The sequence below is a fragment of the Kogia breviceps genome, chromosome X (genome assembly GCF_026419965.1).
Source record: "Kogia breviceps isolate mKogBre1 chromosome X, mKogBre1 haplotype 1, whole genome shotgun sequence".
Taxonomy (NCBI): domain Eukaryota; kingdom Metazoa; phylum Chordata; class Mammalia; order Artiodactyla; family Physeteridae; genus Kogia; species Kogia breviceps.
In genome coordinates this window covers 2,963,052-2,986,868 of record NC_081330.1, presented here as the reverse complement: position 1 = coordinate 2,986,868, position 23,817 = coordinate 2,963,052, and the positions used below count along the sequence as shown (strand labels likewise).

Below are 23,817 nucleotides of genomic sequence, written 5' to 3'. Positions count from 1 at the left end.
TTTTCTTTATTTTATGTTTTCAGTATTCAAGCCAGTGGATTTAAAGCAAAACCTAATTGCCTCATAATGTTTTCTTGTCAAAGTTAGTGTCTTGTCCAGTAACACCCACTGCATCCTTTGATATAACACTGTTCAGTAGAACATTTTGTGATGACAGAAATGCTCTTTAATCTGTTCTGTTTAATACAGTAGCCACTGGCCACATGTAGCCATGGAGCACTTAAAATATGTCCGCTGTGACTGAAACACAAAATCTTAAATTTTATTTAATTTTGATTTTAATTTAGCCACATGTAGTTAGTGGGTACCATATTAGACATTCATTCACATGCTGTTTGTCTCAGGCATAAAGATATTTAGTATTTAGAAGTCAATATGGAGTCATTTAATTGCTCTTAAGGAACAGATGGAAGCCTCAGCTGGTCTTTGAAAATAATTGTGTCAAACTGAGCAGGCCTGGGATGAGGGATGTGCAAATATTTTAATGAACTAACTGGTCAGTTTGTTTATTCCTTTATGCACTCAGCAGATATTCACGAAAACACCTAGTAAGTGCTCTTCACCGTGGTAGGTGCTGGGGATACAAGAGGTTCGAAGGAAGTGCACTGCCTTCAAGAAATACACCAGGTAGAAAAGGCAGACAGAAAGTAATAACAAACTTTCATACAAATCAGAAGAGAGTTGAGAAAGAGGGAAAAGTCAAAGATAACTACCATACGACCTAGCAATCCCACTACTGGGCACATACCCTGAGAAAACCATAATGCAAAAAGAGTCATGTACCCCGATGGTCACTGCAACACTATTTACAATAGCCAGGACATGGAACCACCTAAGTGTCCATGGACAGATGAATGGATAAAGAAGATGTGGCACATATATACAATGGAATATTACTCAGCCATAAAAAAGGAATGAAATTGAGTTATCTGTAGTGAGGTGGATGGACCTAGAGGTTGTCATACAGAGTGAAGTAAGTCAGAAAGAGAAAAATAAATATTGTATACTAACACATATATGTGGAATGTAGAAAAACGGGACAGATGAACTGGTTTGCAAGGCAGAAATAGAGACACAGATGCAGAGAACAAACGTATGGACACCAAGGGGGGGGAAAGCAGGGGTGTGGGTGGTGGTGCCGGGATGAATTGGGAGATTGGGATTGACATATATACACTAACGTGTATAAAATAGATAACTAATAAGAACCCGCTGTATAAAAAATAAAGAAATAAAATTCAAAACTTCAAAAAAAATCCACTTCATTCTAATGAGGGTCCAGATGATTTACTTTATTATAGATATGGTGCAGAACAACCTTCTCTGTAGGAAAAGCGACACGTCAAAGATTGATGATGTTATGTATTAAGAAAAATAAAACAGATTTTTTTTTCTTATTTGAACTGTTAAAACCCAAAATTTAACTGAGTAAATTTGAAAATCGAATTGGCTTTATTAGGCGATTCATGAATTGGGCAGTGCCCCATCTAGCAATGGGAAGGGAAGAGTGCTCCAAGGGGTTGTACAGAATGGAAGGTGTTTATAGGAAGAGGGGTGGGGCCAGGGAGTTATTAGCAAAAGAAAAGAAAGGATTATTTTTAGGCCATGACATCTTTTGGGGGAGAAGAGTAATGGCAAGGGTTTAATCCTGCAGGTTGCCTCTTCTTCCCTTGGGGGATAGAGAGGACCCATGTGACAGTTTACTTAATTGGTGCTGACCAGGAAATTCCAGACCGTAATTAAGATTACATTTGTGGTGAAGTTGAAACTACAGTTAAGTTAGGTATTAAATCTGGATTTGGCATCATGAACTTCAGCACAAGTGATGCCATTTGGGGCCTATGGTTTTTCTCTTTAACAGAACCTCATTTTTATTATAGAGAATTTAGATTTAAATGTCAAGTGAGATATGTTTACCATCTCTCTTTTCACTTATTTATAGAAGCATTCAAGGCCAAAGAAGTTCTAGAATGAAACTCCTGCATGCTGAACCTGATGCTCCTGCCTCAGAGGTACGTACACTGAGTACATAGAGTAAAAGCTTGGACCCTTATTCCCATAATGTTGATTCTTTAGTTAATGTGTGTTGCCAAGGTGGGGGAAGAAAACAAATTTCCCTCTACGCTTCTAGGTTCTTGGCTGAGATGCCCCTGTAATAAAAAGACAGGATTAACAGGAGAAAAACAAACAGATGTTTAATAACATGTACATCTCCTTGTATACGTGGGAGAGACCCCGGAATACTGCATAACTCTCCAAATTTGCTCAAGCTACCAGCTTAAATGCCATTTTCAGCTAAAGATAAAAGAAGATGTTGGGGGTGGGGAGTCAGTTGTGGGGAAGCTTGTTATGCAGATTTGAGTCCTGGCTTTCTGCATTGATAAGAGTTCCTAGAAATTTCGACTCCTCCTTTTCTTCCCAGTGCAAAGAGGTAGACACACTTACAAATGGAAATATCTCTTACAGTAGAGTAACTTCTGTTGGTTTTCAGAGCTTCTCCTCTGTCTGCTGTTTCTTAAACAAAGCCAGCTCAAAATAATCCTTATGCCAACGAGGCATATTTTGGGGTGGCAAATTCAGCTTCCCTTGTCCTACATAGGTTTTAATTTCAAGAAATATCCCGTATGGGCATAGCACCTGAGTGGTGTTACACAGTTGCCTTTTTGCAGCCATTTCTTATTGGGAGCCAGTAATGGCCATGCTATGAATGATCCCTGTAGTAGCTTTAAAAAGAATTAAGCTGTGCTCTACGCCAGACGTTTTTCAAGGTCTTTTTGACTTGTGAGTGAGTGCATTTCAGAATGAGAGGTTAGTGACCTGCCTGCTACTGTAGGCTATGTGAGTAGACTCATGAGATGGCAGAGTCATCTGCCTATTATGGGCAGAACCCAATTCCTAATTAATCTGGATTGTCCTCCCTCCTTTCCTTTTCTTTTTTGTAAACTTATTTATTTATTTATTTTTGGCTGCATTGGGTCTTCGTTGCTGTGCGCAGGCTGTCTCTAGTTGTGGTGAGCGGGGGCTACTCTTCGTTGCAGTGCGCAGGCTTCTCATTGCGGTGGCTTCTCCTGTTGCAGAGCACGGGCTCTAGGCACGTGAGCTTCAGTAGTTGTGGCACGTGGGCTCAGTAGTTGTGGCTCACGGGCTCTAGAGCGCAGGCTCAGTAGTTGTGGCGCATGGGCCTAGTTGCTCCGCGGCATGTGGGATCTTCCCGGACCAGGGCTCGAACCCGTGTCCCCTGCATTGGCAGGCGGATTCTCAACCACTGCGCCACCAGGGAAGTCCTGCCTCCATCTTTTTCTTAAGCCATTAAAGGTGTCATCCAATTATCCATTCACCAGAGGTTCCTCTAGAGAATCCTATAGAGATACACATTAATAGAAATATGACACCTGGTTCTGCCCTCAATGATCTAAATTCTAGTCTGGGAGATAAGATCAAACTGCAAGAAAAACAGATATAGAAGAACAGGAAACGAATCCTAGGAAACCTTCCCAATGGATAGTCTTTCACCTTACCTGTCACTCCATGGGTGCATGTAACATAGCTGCTAGGCTGGTTCGCTGTGGTGGTGACAGTACTACAGAGAGAAAAGATGACCTAGACATCAGAAGATAAGGGTTCAATTCCTGATTCAGCCATTTACCAATTATGTGACTGGGGGAATGTTATTTTACCATGGAGCGCCTCAGTTTCATTATCTGTAAAACGGGAGTGGTAATCATCTCTGCCAGGCTACCTCATAAAGATATACGATAATGCTCAAAGGAACCTCCTTTATTAATATATTGTCTGCATTCATGCAATAGAATGAAACTTCTGTGAGAGCAAGGGTACTTGTTCATCAGCATATCACCAAATACCTTGAACAGGGCTGGCCACACATAGTAGGTGCTCATCATAAATATTAGATGCACAAATGAATATTGTATGTTAAAGCACTCTATTATTTTTATAGCACTCTATAAATGTCCGGTAAAGGGATTTCAAGAGCAGTATCAACAGGTTGGATGTGTAGACTCTCACTTTGGTTTTCAGGCTAACATGTGATTTTGCTTGAAAGCATTTTCATGTTCCGTGGACTATGCAGGTATTTAAGTTCTTCTGTAATGTGGAGATGCTGTGAACACATATTTTCAATATGAAGTGCTGATTTTTCTATAGTATTTTCTAACTCTTGCTCATTCAACAAGCTACTTCTGTGTAGATAAAACTTTCTCCCTTCTGAAGACGTACCTCTGCTTAACCTAGCATTATGTTCAAGACAGTAGGAAACAGTGAGGAAATTAGGTAGAAGAAGGTTAATTTAAATAGAGCAGTGCTCTGTTTACACACAAACTAATTTTCAGCTATGCTAGGAAAAAAAGGCCAAGACATCCATATAGCTCTGGCCATCAGTCTGACATCTACACAGCTGACATCCCGACTTCCTCAGTCAGTCAACAAATATTTACCCAGGATCTGTAGTGTGCTATGTGTGAAGAATCCATTCCTTCAACTTAATGTTCTGAGGAAAGTTGGATTAAAAACTTCTCACTTTACAAAATTTATAAAACCTAAGTAATTTTAACATTGAAAGGTAAGTTTTTTAAAAGAAATTCATAATCTTATCACAATGGCACAGTTGCTATTTAAGTTTGCTAATTTCCATTCAGTATCAGTCTACCATCACATCTGCTTTTTACCTGGTTATAATGATAGCTTGCCTGCTACTCCATTCCCTTTGGGTTTCACTTATCACTAAATTCTACCTTTGTACAGTCCCAGATTTAATCATTTCAGTAACTGTACAATATACTATGGAATTGGGGGACTTCTGTTTCCAATCAGGATGGAGTGACAGGGACCAGATTGACTTTCCTGCCCAAAACAGCCAAAAATAAAAGACAAAAATATATGAAATAACAGTTTTCAAGATAATGGACATCAGGCAACAAAGGACAGGGACTCTTAAGGATGGGAAACTAATCAAATGAGCCCTACAATTGCCCTAGCTTATACCTAGCAAGTTTCCAGGCCATGTAGCCGAGAGGGAGAACACACAGGGATCCCAGTGGAATTCCTGAGCTGAGGACATTGACCTGAGACTAGGTAGTCTAAAGTTGCTAGCAGAGTACCAGAGGGGAGAGGGCTGTATGGGTAGAGGATGCCAGGGATCTGTGAGGAGAAAGATCCACCCAGGAGGATTACAGGGAGCAGTGCCAGCATTCATACAGGGCTGGTGGGACTACCTGTTTCTACCAGCCACACTAGAAATGCTCATAATGCTCAGCACGTGAGGTATAAAAGTACACAGAAAGGTCTTGCCTCAGTTATAGGGGAAAATTAGCCCTAGGCTAACTATTGCTCTGCTTCTGGCTATCAAATCATTAAGGCAAGACCAAAGGGATCAAATCAAGCAAGTTAACTACATTCCAGAACAAAGATGAAGAATGTTTATAGGAATGCAGAATTATCCAATACCCCCAGAAGGTAAAATTAACAATATGTGACATTCAGTCAAAGATTACCAGGCTTTCAAAAAAAGCAATAATAATATGTAACTCTTATTGAAGAGGAAGCCCAATCAATAGGTACTCACCCAGATCAAACACAGGTTTTAGAATTAGTGGACAGGAATATTAACATATGTGTTACGTATGTTCAAAATTTTAAGTAGAGACGTGGAAGATGGGGAAAAATCTGAAGTTGAAATTTGAGCAATGAAAACAGCACCAGATGGGACTGATGGCAGATTAAACATTGCAGATTTAGTAGATTTGGGGATTTAAAGACAAAGCAATAGAAATTCTCCAAAATTAAACCCAAAGAGAAAACAAGTTTTAAAAGAACAAGAAAAAAGAAAAGAGCATCAATTAGCTGTTAGAAACTCTTCAAGTGGGCAAATATATGTGTAAATGGAGTCTCCAAAGTGTAGAGGGAAGTACAGAAATATTTGAAATAATAATGGCCAGAGAATTGTCCACGTTTGATAAAAGCTATAAACCCAGAGATTCAAGGATCTCAACTAAACCTAAGCAAAAGAAACATGAAGAAAACCACACAAAGCATACACTGGCCCCTGCCAGGGATCATCATATTTTGATCCGTCAGCTGTTAGTATGGACAGTGCTGTATTCAAAAAGGGCATGTTCTACTGAGAGCAGCTGTTAACTGGCGAGGAGTTGAGAACAAGGCAATGTATTGAGAACAAAGTTCTTTCCACAAAACCACCACCTCACCATTTGAACAGCAGTGGCTTTAAGTAGTAGCATCAATGCCAACCCAAAGCAAATTCTTCCTAATTGACTCTGCCCCACATACTTTATTTTAAATGAAGAGTTTAGGTGACTCATGGTGCCAGCTTCTGACATTCTGCCATCCATCCCTAGAGATCTGTTGTTCCTGGACTGTGTTGCACGACGCAGGCATTTTGGCAAAATTGGAGCTTGTACATTATCAGGTTGCTTTCTCACTCAAATCCATTGTGCCTGGAGCTGGTAGACTCTTCTTTAGAAGGAGTTGGCTTTGAGCATGTACCAGGGGCTGGCTGGGGCACGAGAGCCATAGTATATATCAGACTCAGAAGCACTCTGCCCAAGCTGATTATGTGTTAATGAGGAGGACAGGACAGACCTGAGTTAGGGAGCAATCATGAAAGCATCTTCCATTGATTTTACACCTGCGGTGTGCTGAGCACTTAATCATGTGTTCATTCGACAGATACTTATTGTATCCAGAAAGTGGTCTAAGGAGGTCAGCCCTAACTCAATCTAGGGGTGTCGGGAGTGGGGGGTGACGTGGTACTTAGGATTAAGTTTTATTGAGGACTTACGTGTCAAGCATTGGGCTAGGTGCTTGACCCCCACAATAAGTCTGTGAGGCGTTATTATTCCAGTTTTACAGATGGTGAATCTTGGATTCTTGCTATTGAAAAACTTGCCCAAAGTTACATAATAAGTGGCAGAGCCCAGATTAAAACCAAAGCCTGTCTGGTCCCAATATCTATGCTCTTCCTACGCAGTGAAGCATCTGCCTTCAAATCAAAGCTCTTTGTTTTCTCATATTGTCCTGTTCTCTGTTTTATGACTTCCTGTTCTTTATATTTTTGAACATTTTAAACATACCTATTTTTAAAGGCCATTTTAGATTCATTTATTAATTCATTGACCAAATATTTATTCAACACCTACTTAGTAACATACACTGTTTTAGGTGAGGGGAGTGGATACATCAGTTAACAAAACTGAAAAATTCCTGTTCTAGAGGAGCTTACATTCCAACAGGAGGAGATAGACTTCGATAAACAAGATAAGTATAGTAAATAAACAAATCATATATTAGAAGGTGAGAAGAGCTATTGAAGAAAGTAGAGTAGGAAGCGAAGGATTGGAATTGCAACAGATGGGGGAGGGCAGTGTTAAGTATGAGCAAAGATTGAAGGAGGTGAGAAAGCTATAGCCATGAAGATATCTGGGGGAAAATTCAAGCAGAGGGAAAACCAGTGCAAGGCCCTGAGGTGGAAGTGAGCCTGGTATTTAGAGGAATAGCTGGGGAAGAGTGAGCAAAAGTGAGAGTAGGTATGGATGGAGTCAGAGATGTCACGGCGGTCGGGTCAAGTAGGGCCTTGGAAGCCATTGTATGGATTTTGGATTTTACTCTAAATGAAACGGGGAGCCATTGGAGAGTTATGAGCAGAAGAATGATGTGATACGTTTGGTTTATTAAAAAGACTCACTATGTGGAGAATAGGCTGTGGGGAGCAGAGGCAAGAGTGGAAGCTGGGAGCCTAGTTAGGAGCTTATCTCAGCAATCCAAGTGAGAGATGAGGACGATGGCTTGCACCAGGGTAGTGACAGTGGCAATTGTGAGAAGAGGTCTCTTTGTCGATATATTTTGAAGATAGAGCCCTTGGATTTGCTGACATCGGATGAAATGTGTGAGAAAGAGAGAGAAGTTAGGGATGACTTTAAGGTGCTTGACCGGAGCAACTGGAAGGATGGTATTGCATTAACTTTGAAAACTGTGGGAAGAATTTGCAGGCTTAGGAGTGTTTGTTGGGAGGTGTAGTATAGGGTCTCAGCTTTGAAAATGTTTGAGAAGCCTACTACATAGTTAATTGGAAATGCGGAGCTGGCCTGGAGATAAGGATATGGGAATCATCAACATGGATGGTCTTAAAGCTAAAAGCTTGGATGAAGTGACCAAGGGAGGAAGTAAAGATAGAGATAAGGACAAAGGAGTAAGCTTGGAGCACCCCCAACGTTAAGAGAGCACAGAGAAGAGAAGGACTCAGCCATGGAGGCTTGAGAGGGAGAGACCAGCGAGGTAAGAGGTAAGCCAGGTGAAGAAAGTATTTCCAGGAGGAGGGAATGAGGACAGTGCCAAACGCTGCTGATAAATTAGGTAGGTTGATGACTCAGAAGTGACCATTAGATTTAAGACTTGGAAGCCATTGCTGACTTTGAGAAAAGTTTTGGTGGAGTGTAGACGGGGGCAGGGAGATAACATCCGATTGAGTAGGTTTAAGAGAGGATAGTGGAACTGGAGATGCTGAGGACTTCCCTTTGAGAAGTTTTGCTGTCAACGGAATCACATAAACAGAGCAGTAGGTGGAGAAGAGGTGGGATCCAGAGAGAATTTTTAAAATTTATTTTTATCTTTTTTTGGCTTCGTTTTATTTTATTTTATTTTATTTATTTATTTTTTGGCCACACCGTGTGGCCCGTGGGATCCTAGTTCTCCGATCAGGAATCGATCTCGGGCCCTCGGCAGTGAAAGCACCGAGTCCTAACCACTGGACCACCAGGGAATTCTGCAGAGAGAATTTTTTTTACCCTATTTTTATTTTATTTTTTTATTTTTTTTTGTGGTACGTGGGCCTCTCACTGTTGTGGCCTCTCCCGTTGCGGAGCACAGGCTCCAGACGCGCAGGCCCAGCAGCCATGGCCCACGGGCCCAGCCGCTCCGCGGCATGCGGGATCCTCCCGGACCGGGGCACGAACCCGCGTCCCCTGCATCGGCAGGCGGGCTCTCAACCACTGCGCCACCAGGGAAGCCCTACCCTATTTTTAAAGAAAATTTATTTTATTGCCGTAAGAGTCATAACATGAGATCTACCCTCTTAACAAATTTTTAAGTATACGTTATTGTTGACTGTAGGTACAATGTTGTCCAGTAGACCTCTACTCTCTAGAGCTTATTCATCGTGCTTTTGATCATTCCTATGACTTTTAATTTATTTCTGTCCTTTTTTTTTTTAAAAAAAAAAGGAGTGCATTTGTAAAATTCTCTTCTATTTTACCTAGGGTTTTTCCCATGGCTATTCAGTCTGTCATCTTGACTGGAAGCCCTATGGCACTTTTTTTTTTTTCCAAAAAGTAAAATGCAAGCATCTCTTAAAAATTAGGCAGAGCACTTTTGACATTAAGCTAATCAAGGGGAAAATGTGAAAATTGGGGGACATACTTCTGGAGTGCCGCCCCCCACAACGTACACTCCTTTCTAGGTCACAAGAGCATCACGTATTGGAGGCTGCATTGGAAGCCTGCTCTGTGTCTAGCCTCAAAGGCCATGCTTCTCTTTAAAATCCTTTAGTGTATTGTTCATGGAAACTGTTATGGAGTAAAAATGAATCCAAAACTCCTCTTGAACTTGTAAAAGCTTATTGATTACCTTCCTGCCCCCATGTATGCATGTTCATTTCATCTTTCCTTTTAGCTAACAGCTGCCTCTTGAAAGACTGTCTTCAGGCCTTCGTCCTAATTGTATTTTAAACTGGAATCTTTTAGCTTTCAACATAGTTTCTTTGCGTTGTTTTTTCCCAAGCCATTTACTATTACCGCACATGGTTCCATCAGTTGATATCATTTAAGCTCACTGCATTTATATTGATGGGCTAAAAATTATGAATGCACAGAAATGGACATCTTAACACCCAAGTATATACATTTCTATTGAAAATCATCCAGGAAGCAAGGAGCTAGTGACTAAATTGACATATGGCTATGATAAAGAGCAGAATATCTTTCTAAATAATGAAAAGATTGCCACATCCCCAGAAACATATTGCTTATTTTGAAGAGTACAAAACACAGTGTACTTGAACAGTGAAGTTGCACAATTTCCTGAAGTTCAAATGCTGGGATTTGATCTGGATGAAAGCGCTCCAACAAACAGCTTCCTTAAGGAAGAATGAGCATATGAGTCTATGTCTTAATCCAGTCCCAAACAAACACACAAACAAACAATGGTTTGGCAGAGATGTACAAGATTTCACTGATAAACCAGGTACTTTTAAATTTCATATGAGCAGTGAGCCCCAGCCTATTCAGAAAGGATCCAGTTGTTACGGAAATGGAAGTGCATCACTAAATGGGAATATAATATAGTTTAAAGCAACAAATGGCTTAAATTGAGATACCAGGGTTAGGGAAAGTGGTACTGACTTTGAAGTCACTGGATTATATCATTCACTGTTCTCCTAACTTGCTGTATGACCTTCTCCTCTTTGACACTATCAAATGGGGAAGTTGCACTAGAAGCTCCCCAGGGCCACTTCCATCTCTCTGCTACTATATAGTAAAGGTACTTTTGCTACTAATACTTTCAACTTTAATTTGTGTAAAAAACATGAAGTGGTTAAACAGCCCCCAATCATCCTCTCCTTTCTCTAAGCCTAGCCTGTACGTGCAGGACCTCTAGAAAAATGGCCCCATCAGTGGGGGTAGTTCTCCTATGTCTTCCCACTTCTCTGAACCGGCATGCTACCAACACCTCTGCAGTGCATATATATATATATATATATATATATATATATATATGTATATATGTATATATGTATATGTATATGTATATATATATATATATATGTATATATGGCCACGGCCTTTGGTTGGCACACATTTTTCTTATGCTTGTGCTTTTAGCACATCTATACCGTATTTCTCTTCTGAGTTTTGATGTTGGATAGCATGTGGCACCCATAAACTTTGCTTGTTGTTATCTTCCAGCAATTTCTTTTCAAGTATGTGTTTCATGATGGTTTTGTGTTAGGTATTAAATTTATTGAAACAATCTTAGAAATGAAGTGAAACGCATCAAAGTTTGTGTTCTGCCAGTTTCTTGTTGTTTTATATATCTTTGTTGCCAAATTGAAATGTCAACTTCTCCGTCCCTTTTGGAAATTCCTAGGGTCAAGCTGATATTGCAATTGTTGGCCAGTATGGACCACAACAATCTATTCGTATCATTAAAGGAAAGTCTGTTACATCTTATGCATCCAGCACATCCTCCTTGGAAACCATACCCGAATCGCCAGGTGGGTACATTTGGACATTTGGATGGGGGCTCTCAGAAGAAAAATAGTGGCCTACAGAGTAGTTACAGTTTTTCAAACGAAGATAATGTTCTATTTATAATGGTGTGAAATTGCAAGAGTGATTTCTAACTTTCTTCATCTTCTGTAAATTTTTTGAGATGATGATTTGAGAGCAGTGAAAATGAATATCTTATCAATGGTTCAAGTGCTTAGGAGTGGTATTATTCTCTCCCACTTAATTTTTTAAAGTTTTTATTGAAATATAATATGTAGAATCTAAAAAAATGATACAAATGAACTTATTTACAAAACAGAAATAGGCTCACAGACATAGAAAACAAACTTATGGTTACCAAAGGGGACTGGGGAGAGAGAGAAATTAGGAGTATGGGATTAACTGATAAGACACCACTATATATAAAATAGATAAATGACAAGGACCTACTGTATAGCATAGAGAACTATACTCAGTATCTTGCAATAACCTATAATGGAAAAGAATCTGTATATATACATACATATATGTATATATATATACATATACATATGTATACATATGTATATATATAAATTATATACATATAAATTATATATATATAAATAACTGAATCATTTGCTTTACACCTGAAAATGACAAAGCATTGTAAATCTCCCATTTAATTTTAATCTAAAGATTGGTGCTAGATCTCAGTCCTGGGAGGAGTAGCACCTTATCTTCTCATACTTGTGCAGCCTTTTCTGCTATGGCCTAGTAGTTGCAGTCCAAAGAAACCTCTTGCTTTTTGAAAACGGTACTATAAAAAGAATTGTTAGTAAAGGGCGGAGTGATAGTCTCTCAAAAACAGTGATACTTACTACAGGAGTTTCAGTATTAAAGACAGTTCATAAATATAATTGTATAAAAAATACAAAACTTAAAACAGTGGTGGATACATAATGCAAATCATGTCCTCCAATTAGCTGACCTTATCATACTTGTATTGTGGAATGTCCACATATAGAAGTAATGCTTCTATTTTTGAAATATTCTAGTTAACAGTTCTTCCATTATTGCTGTCAATCTCAAAGCTTTGTTTAAAAACTCCTTTCAAAACAAAACGGGGACAAAGTCCATGAACCCATGATTGTGATTTCAAAAATGTATAAGAGCAATTTACTTTACACACAGTAAAATCCACTCTTTGGGGTGTGCAGTTCTTGACAAAGGCAAAGAGTCATACATCCATCACCACAGTACCAAAGAGAACAGTTATGTCACACACACCCCCAAATTCCTCTGTGCTGCCTCTTTGAACTCAAACTCTGTCCCCCATCCTCTGACAACCATTGATCTGCATTCCATCTCTGCTTTCCTTTTATCAGAATGCCATGTAAATGGAATCATACAATGTCTAGCCTTTTTTGGTCTGGCTTTGTTAAAAAAATAAATTTAAGATTCATACATGTGTGAATCAATGGTTCATTCCTTTTTTCTTGCTGAGTAGTACTTAATCTTATGAATGCACCACAGTGTTTTCTGTGTGTGTGTGTGTTTTTTTGTAACTCATTCATCTGAAGAAGGACATCTGGGTTGTTTCCAAGTTTTTGGTGATTATAAATAAAGCTACTGTAAACATTTGCATAGAGGTTTTTTGTGTGCCTATATATTTTTAATTCATTTGGGTAAATTCCTGGGAGTGGGACCACTGGGTCATATGGGAAGTGTGTGTGAAGAGAACTGCCAAACTCTTTTCTGAAATGACTCTATAATTTTGCATTATTCAAATAATGTTCTCCACTTTGCTTTTTGTGGCTGCCGAAGGAAAGTCATGTCACAACACCTCCAAGAGCGCTTCAGGCACTCCCAAGATCCCACATTCTGGGGAACCTAGTTTTACAGAAGTGATTTATGACTTGGTTTGATTTGGTTTTATCAGTTGAAAGGTACCAAATTCCAGAAGCAGAGCCAAAAGAACTTTTATAAATAAAAGACACTTAACATGAATGGGTTCGGTGCCTGCTTATGCTTGGATGGATGGAGGTAAAGTGAGACATTCCCTTCTTTTACTTCATTTTCAAATATGAACAGATTTTTTTAACAAATTTTTAAAAATTTATTTATTTATTTTTGGCCGTGCTGGGTCTTCATTGCTGCGCGCGGGCTTCCTCTAGTTGTGGGGAGCGGGGGCTGCTCTTCGTTGTGCACAGGCTTCTCATTGCAGTGGCTTCTCTTGTGTGGATGGAGCACAGGCTCTACGTGCACAGGCTTCAGTAGTTGCAGCACGTGGGCTCAGTACTTGTGGCACACAGGCTCAGTAGTTGTGGCTCGCAGGCTGTAGAGCACAGGCTCAGTAGTTGTGGCGCATGGGCTTAGTTGCTCCGCGGCCTGTGGGATCTTCCCGGACTAGGGCTCGAACCCATGTCCCTTGCATTGGCAGGCGGATTCTTAACCACTGCACCACCAGGGAAGTCCCTCAAATATGAACAGATTTTTAAGTAGTGTTCTGTATTACTCCTGGTACCTGGCACACTTAATCATTAACATGGAATAAAACTGGACTTTCCTGTTTTTATAATTTATAACAGGAAATAAACAGAGAAATCTGTGTAATCTGTTTGATAGTGTTGGAACTTTTGCCTTTTTCATCATGAACTCCACTGTCTTTTCTTCCTCAGCGACATCATCTTTGCAGGGCTTTGAGTCTGTGGAGCAGATAGAGGAGGTGGAGCAGGTGGGTGAGGAGGAAGAGGCGGACCAGGTAGACCAGAAGGACCAGGAGGCCCTCTCGTCCTCCAGTGACTCTGCTGATGTCGGATATCAGGTACCTCTGGGGGCCTTGCTCCACATATTCGTCTGTGCCACTAACCCTGCAAAGCCCCGAATTCCCACTCTTGTGCTCAATTTCACTTTGCAGAAAGCATGCTCTTTGTTCTTTTAAACTGTATCACCGTTTCTGTTGTACTGGATTTTCTGATGCAGCTGAGAATCCAATGGGCTGTAGCCAACAGGGAGATTGGAGGTTCTCTAAGACCAAATCCTGTTCTCCTCTTAATGTGAAATATGCAAAGACACTTTGTGCTTGAGAGAAAGTTCGAGCCAAACAGGAAGCTTAACTCTAAGAAAAGGCACTATTTTTAAGAGCTGTGCTCATCACCTGCCTACCCATGCCAACACTGCCCCACTACGAGCTAGGTTTCCGCAATTGAATTGTTATTAGGTTAGAAGCATCCCTTTCAGAACGTTAGATATATCCAACCTTCAACTGTCAGCACCAATGTATGGTTCAAGGCCAAATCCAAACAGTTGGATTAACTATTCTGTTGCTCTTCTACCCCCAAATTTGTGTACATAATCACAGATTTGGGTGATCATCTTTTATATTAGACACGATTATTATAATCAGGATTGGCAGCCAAGATAATGAGTTTATGGTCTGTCATGTGGAATTGTATGCATTAATTACCAAGCCTTAGACGAGGCTCTTCATTCCAAATGCCAAAGGCATCCTTTTCTAATGAGAAGAAATGAGGGCTGGAAAACAGTTGTTTGAGTTTGGCCCCAGTACTGTGACCTTGGCACATCCCTGAGCCTCAGTTTCTCCAACTTGAAATGGTCTCCTTGCCTTGCAGGGATTTTTAGACTGCTATGAAAATTCTTTGAACTATTTAAAAGAAAATTTCTGTAGAAATACATTTGTCTTTATGTCTCTATCATGCTAAAAAGTTGTGGTTCCCCTTTCAGTGTTGATAGGTTTCTCTTCTCCTTCGAATTAATTTATATTTAAACTTTAAATATAACTTTCATTTAAAATAGTCAAAATAACCAGCAATGAGTGTGTGTAGCCTGGCTCTGCATGTGATAGTGTAATAGGCTTGTTTCTGGGTGCCATGGATTGACAGACTGGAGTGTACCCAGAAGATTGAAAGCCGGGTGGAGAGTGGCTGGAAAATGTCACATGGTCTTTAGTGGAAAGCACTGGAGAAGGGAGACTGGGAGGGACAGGACAGCTTGATCCAAATAGCTGCAGGGCCATCCTGCTCCTTAAGTGGAGGATATGTCTCCGGTGGATCAAACTATGGCAAAGAGCGAGCAGCTCAGGGTGGGCAACTTTCTTGCTCCCTTCAAGGAAGTCCTTCTAGATGGGTTAGGTTCCCTCGCCAGGTGGTGAACCCCCTCCCCTTCAATGGAAAGGTTTGAGCCAAGGCTTGGTAGCTCGTCTGCCAGGGACAGCAGAGAAAAGATTCCTACTTGGAGAAGTGAGGGTTGTGCTTTTCTAAGAATTTGTCCATTTCTTCCAGGTTGTCCATTTTATTGGCATAGAGTTGCTTGTAGTAATCTCTAATAATCTTTTGTATTTCTGCAGTGTCCGTTGTTACACCTCCTTTTTCATTTCTAATTCTATTGATTTGAGTCTTCTCCCTTTTTTTTCCTTGATGAGTCTGGCTAATGGTTTATCAATTTTGTTTATCTTCTCAAAGAACCAGCTCTTAGTTTTATTGATCTTTGCTATTGTTTTCTTCATTTCTCTTTCATTTATTTCTGCTCTGACCTTTATGATTTCTTTCCTTCTGCTAAATTTGTTTTTTTGTTGTTGTTCTTTCTCTAATTGCTTTAGGTGTAAGCTTAGGTTGTTTATTTGAGATGTTTCTTGTTTCTTAAGGTAGCATTGTATTGTTATAAACTTCCCTGTTAGAAGTGCTTTTGCTGCATCCCATAGGTTTTGGGTCGTCATGTTTTCATTGCCATTTGTTTCTAGGTATTACTTGATTTCTTCTTGGATTTCTGGGTGATCTCTTGGTTATTTAGTAGTGTATTGTTTAGCCTCCATGTGTTTGTATTTTTTACAGAACTTTTCCTGTAATTGATATCTAGTCTCATAGTGTTGTGGTCGGAAAAGATACTTGATACAATTTCAATTTTTTAAAATTTGCCAAGGCTAGATTTGTGACCCAGTATATGATCTATCCTGGAGAATGTTCCATGAGCACTTGAGAAGAATGTGTATTCTGTTGTTTTTGGATGGAATGTCCTATAAATATCAAGTAAATCCATCTTCTTTAATGTATCATTTAAAGCTTGTGTTACCTTATTTATTTTCATTTTGGATTATCTGTCCATTGGTGAAAGTGGGGTGTTAAAGTCTCCTACTATGACTGTGTTACAATTGATTTCCCCTTTTATGGCTGTTAGTATTTGTCTTATGTGTTGAGGTGTTCCTATGTTGGGTGCCTAAATATTTACAATTGTTATATCTTCTTCTTGGATCGATCCCTTGATCATTATGTAGTGTCCTTCTTTGTCTCTTATAATAGTCTTTGTTTTAAAGTCTATTTTGTCTGCTATGAGAATTGCTACTCCAGCTTTCTTCTGATTTCCATTTGCATGGAATATCTTTTTCCATCCCCTCCCTTTCAGTGTGTATATGTCCCTAGGTCTGAAGTGGGTCTCTTGTAGACAGCATATATACGGGTCTTGTTTTTGTATCCATTCAGCCAGTCTATGTCTTTTGGTGGGAGCATTTAATCTGTTTACATTTAAAGTAATTATTGATATGTATGTTCCTATTACCATTTTCTTAATTGTTTTGGATTTTTTATTGTAGGTCTTTTCCTTCTCTTGTGTTTCCTGCCTAGAGAATTTCCTTTAGCATCTGTTATAAAGCTGGTTTGGTGGTGCTGAATTCTCTGATCTTTTGCTTGTCTGTGAAGGTTTTAATTTCTCCATCAAATTTGAATGAGATCCTTGCTGGGTAGAGTAATCTTGGTTGTAGGATTTTCCCTTTCACCACTTTAAATCTTTCCTGCCACTCCCTTCTGGATTGCAGACTTTCTCTTGAAGGATCAGCTGTTAACCTCATGGGGATTCCCTTGTATGTTACTTGTTGCTTTTCCCTTGCTGCTTTTAATAATTTTCCTTTCTATTTAATTTTTGATAGTTTGATTAGTATGTGTCTTGGAGTGTTTCTCCTTGGATTTATCCTGTGTGGGACTCTCTTTGCTTCTTGGACTTGATTTACTATTTCCTTTCCCATATTAGGGAAGTTTTCAACTAGATAATCTCTTCAAATATTTTCTCAGTCCCTTTTTCTCTTCTTCTTCGGGGACTCCTATAATTGGAATGTTGGTGCGTTTAATGTTGTCCCAGAGGTCTCTGAGACTGTCCTCAATTCTTTTCATTCTTTTCTCTTTATTCTATTCTGTGGTAGTTATTTCCACTATTTTATCTTCCAGGTCTCTTATCCATTCTTCTGCCTCTGTTATTCTGCTATTGATCCCTTCTAGAGCATTTTAAATTTCATTTATTGTGTTGTTCATCATTGTTTGTTTGCTCTTTAGTTCTTCTAGGTCCTTATTAACGTTTCTTTTATTTTCTCTATTCTATTTCCAAGATTTTGGATTATCTTTACTATCATTACTCTGAATTATTTTTCAGGTAGACTGCCTGTTTCTGCTCTACTTGTTAGGTCTGGTGGGTTTTTACTTTGCTCCTTCATCTGCTGTGTATTTCTCTGTCTACTCATTTTGCTTAACTTACTGTGTTTGGGGTCTCCTTTTCGCAGGCTGCAGGTTCATAATTTCTGTTGTTTTTGGTGTCTGCTCCCAGTGAGTAAGGTTGGTTCAGTGGGTTGTGTAGGCTTCCTGGTAGAGGGGACTGGTGCCTGTCTTCTGGTGGATGAAGCTGGATCTTGTCTTTCTGGTGGGCAGGACCACGTCCAGTGGTGTGTTTGGGGATGTTGGTAGCCTGATTAGGATTGTAGGCAGCCTCTCTGCTAATGGATGGGACTGTGGTCCTGTCTTGCTAGTTGTTGGGCAGAGGGTGTCCAGCACTGTAGCTTGCTGGTCGTTGAGTGAAGCTGGGTCTTGGTGTTGAGATGGAGATCTCTGGGAGAGCTTTCACCATTTGATATTACATGGGGCTGGGAGGTCTCTGGTGGACCAATGTACTGAACTCAGCTCTCCCACCTCACAGGCTCAGGCCTGACACCCGGCCAGAGCACCAAGACCCTGTCAGCCACACAGCTCAGAAGAAAAGGGAGAAAACAAAAAGACATGAAATAAAATAAAAGTTATTAAAATAAAATATTTAAATAATTATTAAAATAGAAAATAATAAAAAAAGAAAGAAGAGAGCAACCAAACCAATAAACAAATCCACCAATCATAACAAGTGCTAAAAACTATATTAAAAAAAAAAAAAAAACAAACAAAAAAAACGGACAGCCAGAACCCTCGGACAAATGGCTAAAACAAAGCTTTTGGGAAGTCTGAGGTCTTCTGCCAGCATTCAGTCGGTGTTCTGTAGGAGTTTTTCCACATGTAGATGTATTTTTGATGTATTTGTAGGGAGGAAGGTGATCTCCATGTCTTATTCCTCTGCCATCTTGAAGGTCCCTCGTTTGTTTTTTGATTTGAATTGTATCAGTTCTTTGTATATTTTGGTTATTAACCCCTTACCAGATATATCTTTTGCAAATATTTTTCTCCCATTTGGTTGGTGGCCTTTTCATTTTGTTGATAGTTTCCTTTGCAGTGCAAAGGCTTTTTAGTTTGATGTAGTCCCATTGGCTTACTTTTCCTTTTGTTTCCCTTGCCTGGGGAGACATATCCAAAAATAATAATACTAAAGACTGATGTCAAAGAGCATAGTGCCTACATTTTCTTCCAGAAGTTTTATGGTTTCAGGCCTTACATTTAACTCTTGAATCCATTTTGAATTTATTTTTATGCAAGTTGTGAAATTCTTTGGCATGTTGCTGTACAGTTTTCCCAGCACCATTTATTGAAGAGAATGTGTTCTCTCTGTTGTATATTCTTGCCAACTTTGTTGTAGATTAATTGCCCATATGAGTGTGGGTCCATTTTAGACCTCTGTTTCTGTTCCATTGATCTATATGTCTGTTTTTGTGCCAGTACTATTCTGTTTTGATTACAGTAGCTTTGTAGTGTAGTCTGAAGTTAGGGAGCATGATACCTCTAGCTTTGTTTTTATTTCTCAATATTATCTTGGCTCTTTAGCATCTTTTGTGTTTTCATACAAATTGTAGAATTATTCTACTTCTGTGAAAATGCCATTGGTATTTTGATAGAGATTACACTGAATCTGTACATTGCCTTGGGTAATATGATCATTTTAACAACATTAATTCTTCCTATCCGTGAGTACAGTATAGCTTTCCATCTATTCATGGCATCTTCAGTTTTTTTCACCAGTATCTCATAGTTTTCAGAGTATAGGTCTTTAACCTCCTTAGGTTTATTCCCAGGTATTCTTTTCTTTTTGATGCAGTTATAATTGGGATTATTTCATTAATTTCTCTTTCTGATAGTTTGTTGTTAATGTATACAAATGCAACAGATTTCTGTATATTAATTTTGTACCCTCAACTTTACCAAATTCATTTATAAGTTCTGGTAGTTTTTTGGTGATGTCTTTACGTCCTGACAGGGCAATCTATGGGGCTACAGTGGTCCTGGAACTGGTGTCTGCCTGCCAGTTGGCAGGGCTGGGGCCCAGGGGGTCTTGAGGCTAGTGCCAGCTCCTGGTGGGCTGGTCCATGTCCTGAGCCCTCTGGTGGATGGGGTCAGGTCTCGGGGTAGCAGGGAGCTCAGGTGGTCCTAAGGCAGCCAGCCTGATGGTGGTTGGGGTCTGAGTCCCTATCTGGCTATTGGTTTGGCCTGAGGCGTCCCAGAAGTGGCACCTATAGACTGTTGGCCCAGGGCTAGGCTGGGTCCTGGGGCTAATAAGCTAGAGAGAGGCCTCCAGAATGGCTCTTGCCAGCACCAGTGTCCTTGTGCCAGAACGAGCTCCCCCCATGGCTGCCACCAGTTTCTGTGTCCCAAGAGTGACCTACATTTGCCTGCTGCCTCTCTGGGAGATTCTCCAAGATCAGCAGGTGGTTCTGACCCAGGCTCCTATCCAATTATTGCTTCTGCCCTGGGTATCAGAGTGTGTGAGAGTTTGTGTGCATCCCTTAAGAGTGGAATCCCTATTTCCTATGCCCCCTGGCTCTCCTGAAAGTAAGCCCCACTGGCCTTCAAAGCCAAATCTTCTGGGAGCTTATCTTCCCACGGCAGGACCACCAGCCCGTGCAGTCTGATGTGGGGCTCAGACCTCTCACTCTTTGGGGAGAACCTCTGCAATTGTAATTATCCTCCTGTCTGTGGGTCACCCACTCTGGCGGTCTGGGTCTTGACTATCCTGTGACTCCATCCTTGCCACCCATCTCTTTATGGTTCCTTCTTTATAAATGTAGCCGTAGAAGATCTTCTGCTGGTCTTCAGGTCTTCTGATCAACAGTTGCTCTGTAGACAGTTGTAATTTTGGAGTGCCCATGGCAGAAGGTGAGCTCAGTGTCTTCCAACTCTGCCATCTTGCACACTCCCCTGACCCTTCCTTTCTGTTTCCTGTCTCTGATCTGTTTTAGGCCCCTGTTATCTCTACCTTGGATTACCTCTACAGCCTCCTGACTAGCTTCTCTCTGACTCTAAACTTACTTCCTCCTGTCAGTTCATCTTCCACACAGCTGCCAGAAGGCATGTTGTACAACATTGATGTGAACAAGTTACTTCCCCCATCAGATTTGTGTTTTAGAACACTCCTGGCAGCAGTGCAAGGTGGCTGATGAATAAAATACAAGTTCCCCGGCCACCTAAATGTGTATGGTTTGCACAAGGCTCTTTTCCTGGCTTCCCTTCTACGTGTGATTTGCCTCGTCCCTCCTTTCCAGCCAATCTGAAGCGTTAGTTTGTCCCCCAGCACATTGTATCAACCTGTACATTTGTTTATTTCCAGATCTGAGGCTGGTACTCAAGTTAAAATTAGATTTCTAGGGCCAAGCAGAGAGTATTCCACCAAGTACTATGGCTGTGTATGGACAGTACCTACTTGATCGGGGGCTGTGAAAATCGGATCTGTGAGTTCTGTACGGTGCTTAGACGAGTGCCTGGAATAAAGGAAGTGCCAGTTGAGCATGCTTCTTCTTCCTGCGTTGCCTGCAGAGTCATCGATGGGTGTTTCCCCGTGTCTCATTTGCGATCTGACATGCTTCACTCTGACTCTTTCACTAAGGACTCAGGGAAGGTTACTTCATGTCTCTGGGCCAATTCCACAGCTTTATGTTTAGGGGGGAAATTAGACTAAATGATCCCTGTAATCCATTTCTGATATAGAATTTCTGGATTCCCTAACCATTTCTTTAAACTTTCTAGTAGTGAATGAAATCAGGGTTGGAGTGTCATTTTTCTCATTCTTTCAAAACTTGGAAATAAAACAATATGGTAGAATGTGGAGAACCCAGTGGCCCTGTATATGAACCATACGTGATTCCTTCACACAGTCACAACTGCCACAGTCCATCATATGGTACATCAACAGACGGGAGGTGGAGCTGATGAAGAAGTTCCAGCAGCATGTGGAGGAGATGACGCAGATGCTGCAGGGCGAGATCCACAACCAGAGCCACGCGCTGGAAACGTTGAAGGGGCAGCTCCAGGCAATGCAGGATTCCGAGTTCCAGGTCAGAGGCCAGTTCTATGTAAGTGGCGGAAGGGAGCGGAGAAAAGGACCCTGACAGTCTTCAAGGAGTTAGTCAATAGGGGCTGCTAATAGTAACAGCTGCTGCCTCCAGGGCAGCATGGGACATCTGGAATGATCTTCAGCAGGGACTTACGGCTTTGCCCCTTTTCTCTTGGCTGCAAGAGCTGAGATGGGCCCAGCCAGGCCCTGGCAGTGGCAGATGTGGTTCATGTACAGCCAAGGCTTCCTGTGGGCTGGCCTGTAGGCAGTCTTGCTCCATGACCAGCATGTCTTGTGCCCTAAGGAAAGCTGTGGCCCCTGAATAAGACCTTTGTGGTACTGTGTCCTTACAGATGCAGCCGTCTTCCTCACGCCACATTCACGGTCCTGAGCCCCAGTCTTTGGAGCCAGTGCCCAAGAAGCAATGCACTGAGCTGAGGAGCAGGTCCTTCCCAGACCCCAGGGAGGCCAAGCATTTCTGTGCCTCATGTTCATCTCACCCCTTCCAGTTCCCTGAGGAGCTTAAGCAGGCCTGTGTTGCCTCTTTCCAGGTATGGAAAGCCTGTTTCATCTGCGTAGCTGAAAGGGGATTTCATTTTCATGAAAATGTGGGCTCAGCTGTTTCTCCTTGAGGGGCCAGTGGCTACCCAGTTGGCTGCAATTCGTTTGCCTGAGATCAAAAAGTATCCTGGCCAACCAGACCTGGACACCCACGCACGTGTGCGTGTACATATGTGCTGCACCGCAGCTTCTCACAGCCGGGAGCGCGACTGCGGCTCGTGCCCAAACAAGCAGAGTCGCCCAGAGAGGCGGCGCTGCTGTTGTCTTCCATCTTGGGAGGATGGGGTGTTTGTGCTCCATTTCTGAGAGGCTCTGTTATCTCTCTTCTTTTGACACAGCAGCCCGCTCAGGAGCTGGTGCAGTGCCTGCCACAGCAGGAGGTGAGGCCGCAGGAGCAGTCACAGCAGCATGTTACTGTGGAAAACCCCGTGCTGCAAATTCTCCTGCCAGGCGAACCTGACCTCTCCTTGCCCCTCGATAGCACCCAAATGTTTATGCCGGCTCAGCCCGTCACGCTTCCTATCCAAGTAGTAGCTGAGCAACAGCTCTCCAGCCACCCTCATGGTGAAAACCCTGAGGACCAGGAAGACAGGAGTCGTGGGTAAGGAGTGCATGGAATGGTAATGCGGGCTGAGGTCACTGCTTCCCCCTCGTGGCTGGACACCGTACCGGAGACCGTGCTGCCACCCATCGTGCTCTGTGGCCGCTGAACCCCGCCTCCGCGGGCATGGTGCAGAGCCGAGCGTGCCTTGACGGGACAGAGGCATCTCCGTGAAAATCAGAGGGCTAGATCAGGAAGTCTCCAAGCTAGGCAATTAGCATGGCACTCCTGAGATCACTTGACTCCACCCGCCCAAGCCCAGTCTCACAGCACAGGATGTCTATACTAAAGTGTTACGAGTGTCCCCAGGGGAATGACTCGTGGCTCCGAGCTTCCTTCTTCCACTTCCGCGGGAGCCAGTGGTCACGGTAGAGCAGGTGAAGGGGTCTCCAGGGCACTGACGATCTCTATGGAGGAAGCAGGTGTGAGAGAGTTGCTAGATTGCCACCGGATGCCTAAAGAGCCAAGAACACGGAAGGACCAAGTCTCGGGACGCAGTATGAGCACACGAGCACATTTTCTGCCCAGGGATAACATTTTTGGTCCCAAATGCCAGCAAAAGAAGGTTCTGCTCAGCAGTGAAGGGCTGTGTAGCACAGTCTTGGCACCCAATAACTAGTTTTGAATGAATGCCCGTTCTCTGAGCGGGTCTCCCAGAGCCCTGTGGATTTTCTTCTGGGTGTTCCTTTAGGATCAGTGTCCCTGACACGTGGCGGGGGCTAGCGCCCTGCTTCCCCCTGGCCTGATCATCCGAATCAACCTGCAGCGCTTGGGGTGACGCTCAGAAATCTCTGCTTATCACACGGCCTCCAGGTTTAGGGTGATCGAGGGAGCCCTGGACTGAGACAAGGAAAACACGCC

The 23,817-nt window shown here is 41.8% G+C and overlaps 1 protein-coding gene across 1 annotated transcript in view; it reads left to right on the top strand.

The window, feature by feature from the left end:
• Positions 1–23,817, top strand: part of PASD1 (PAS domain containing repressor 1) — a 107,890-nt gene that overhangs the window by 81,675 nt on the left and 2,398 nt on the right. Inside the window, exons 12-17 of the mRNA XM_067023904.1 lie at positions 1,943–2,012; positions 11,173–11,299; positions 13,955–14,100; positions 21,616–21,795; positions 22,148–22,345; positions 22,694–22,956. Coding sequence (XP_066880005.1) covers positions 1,943–2,012; positions 11,173–11,299; positions 13,955–14,100; positions 21,616–21,795; positions 22,148–22,345; positions 22,694–22,956 — 984 coding nt within the window. The remainder of the gene's footprint in view (positions 1–1,942; positions 2,013–11,172; positions 11,300–13,954; positions 14,101–21,615; positions 21,796–22,147; positions 22,346–22,693; positions 22,957–23,817) is intronic.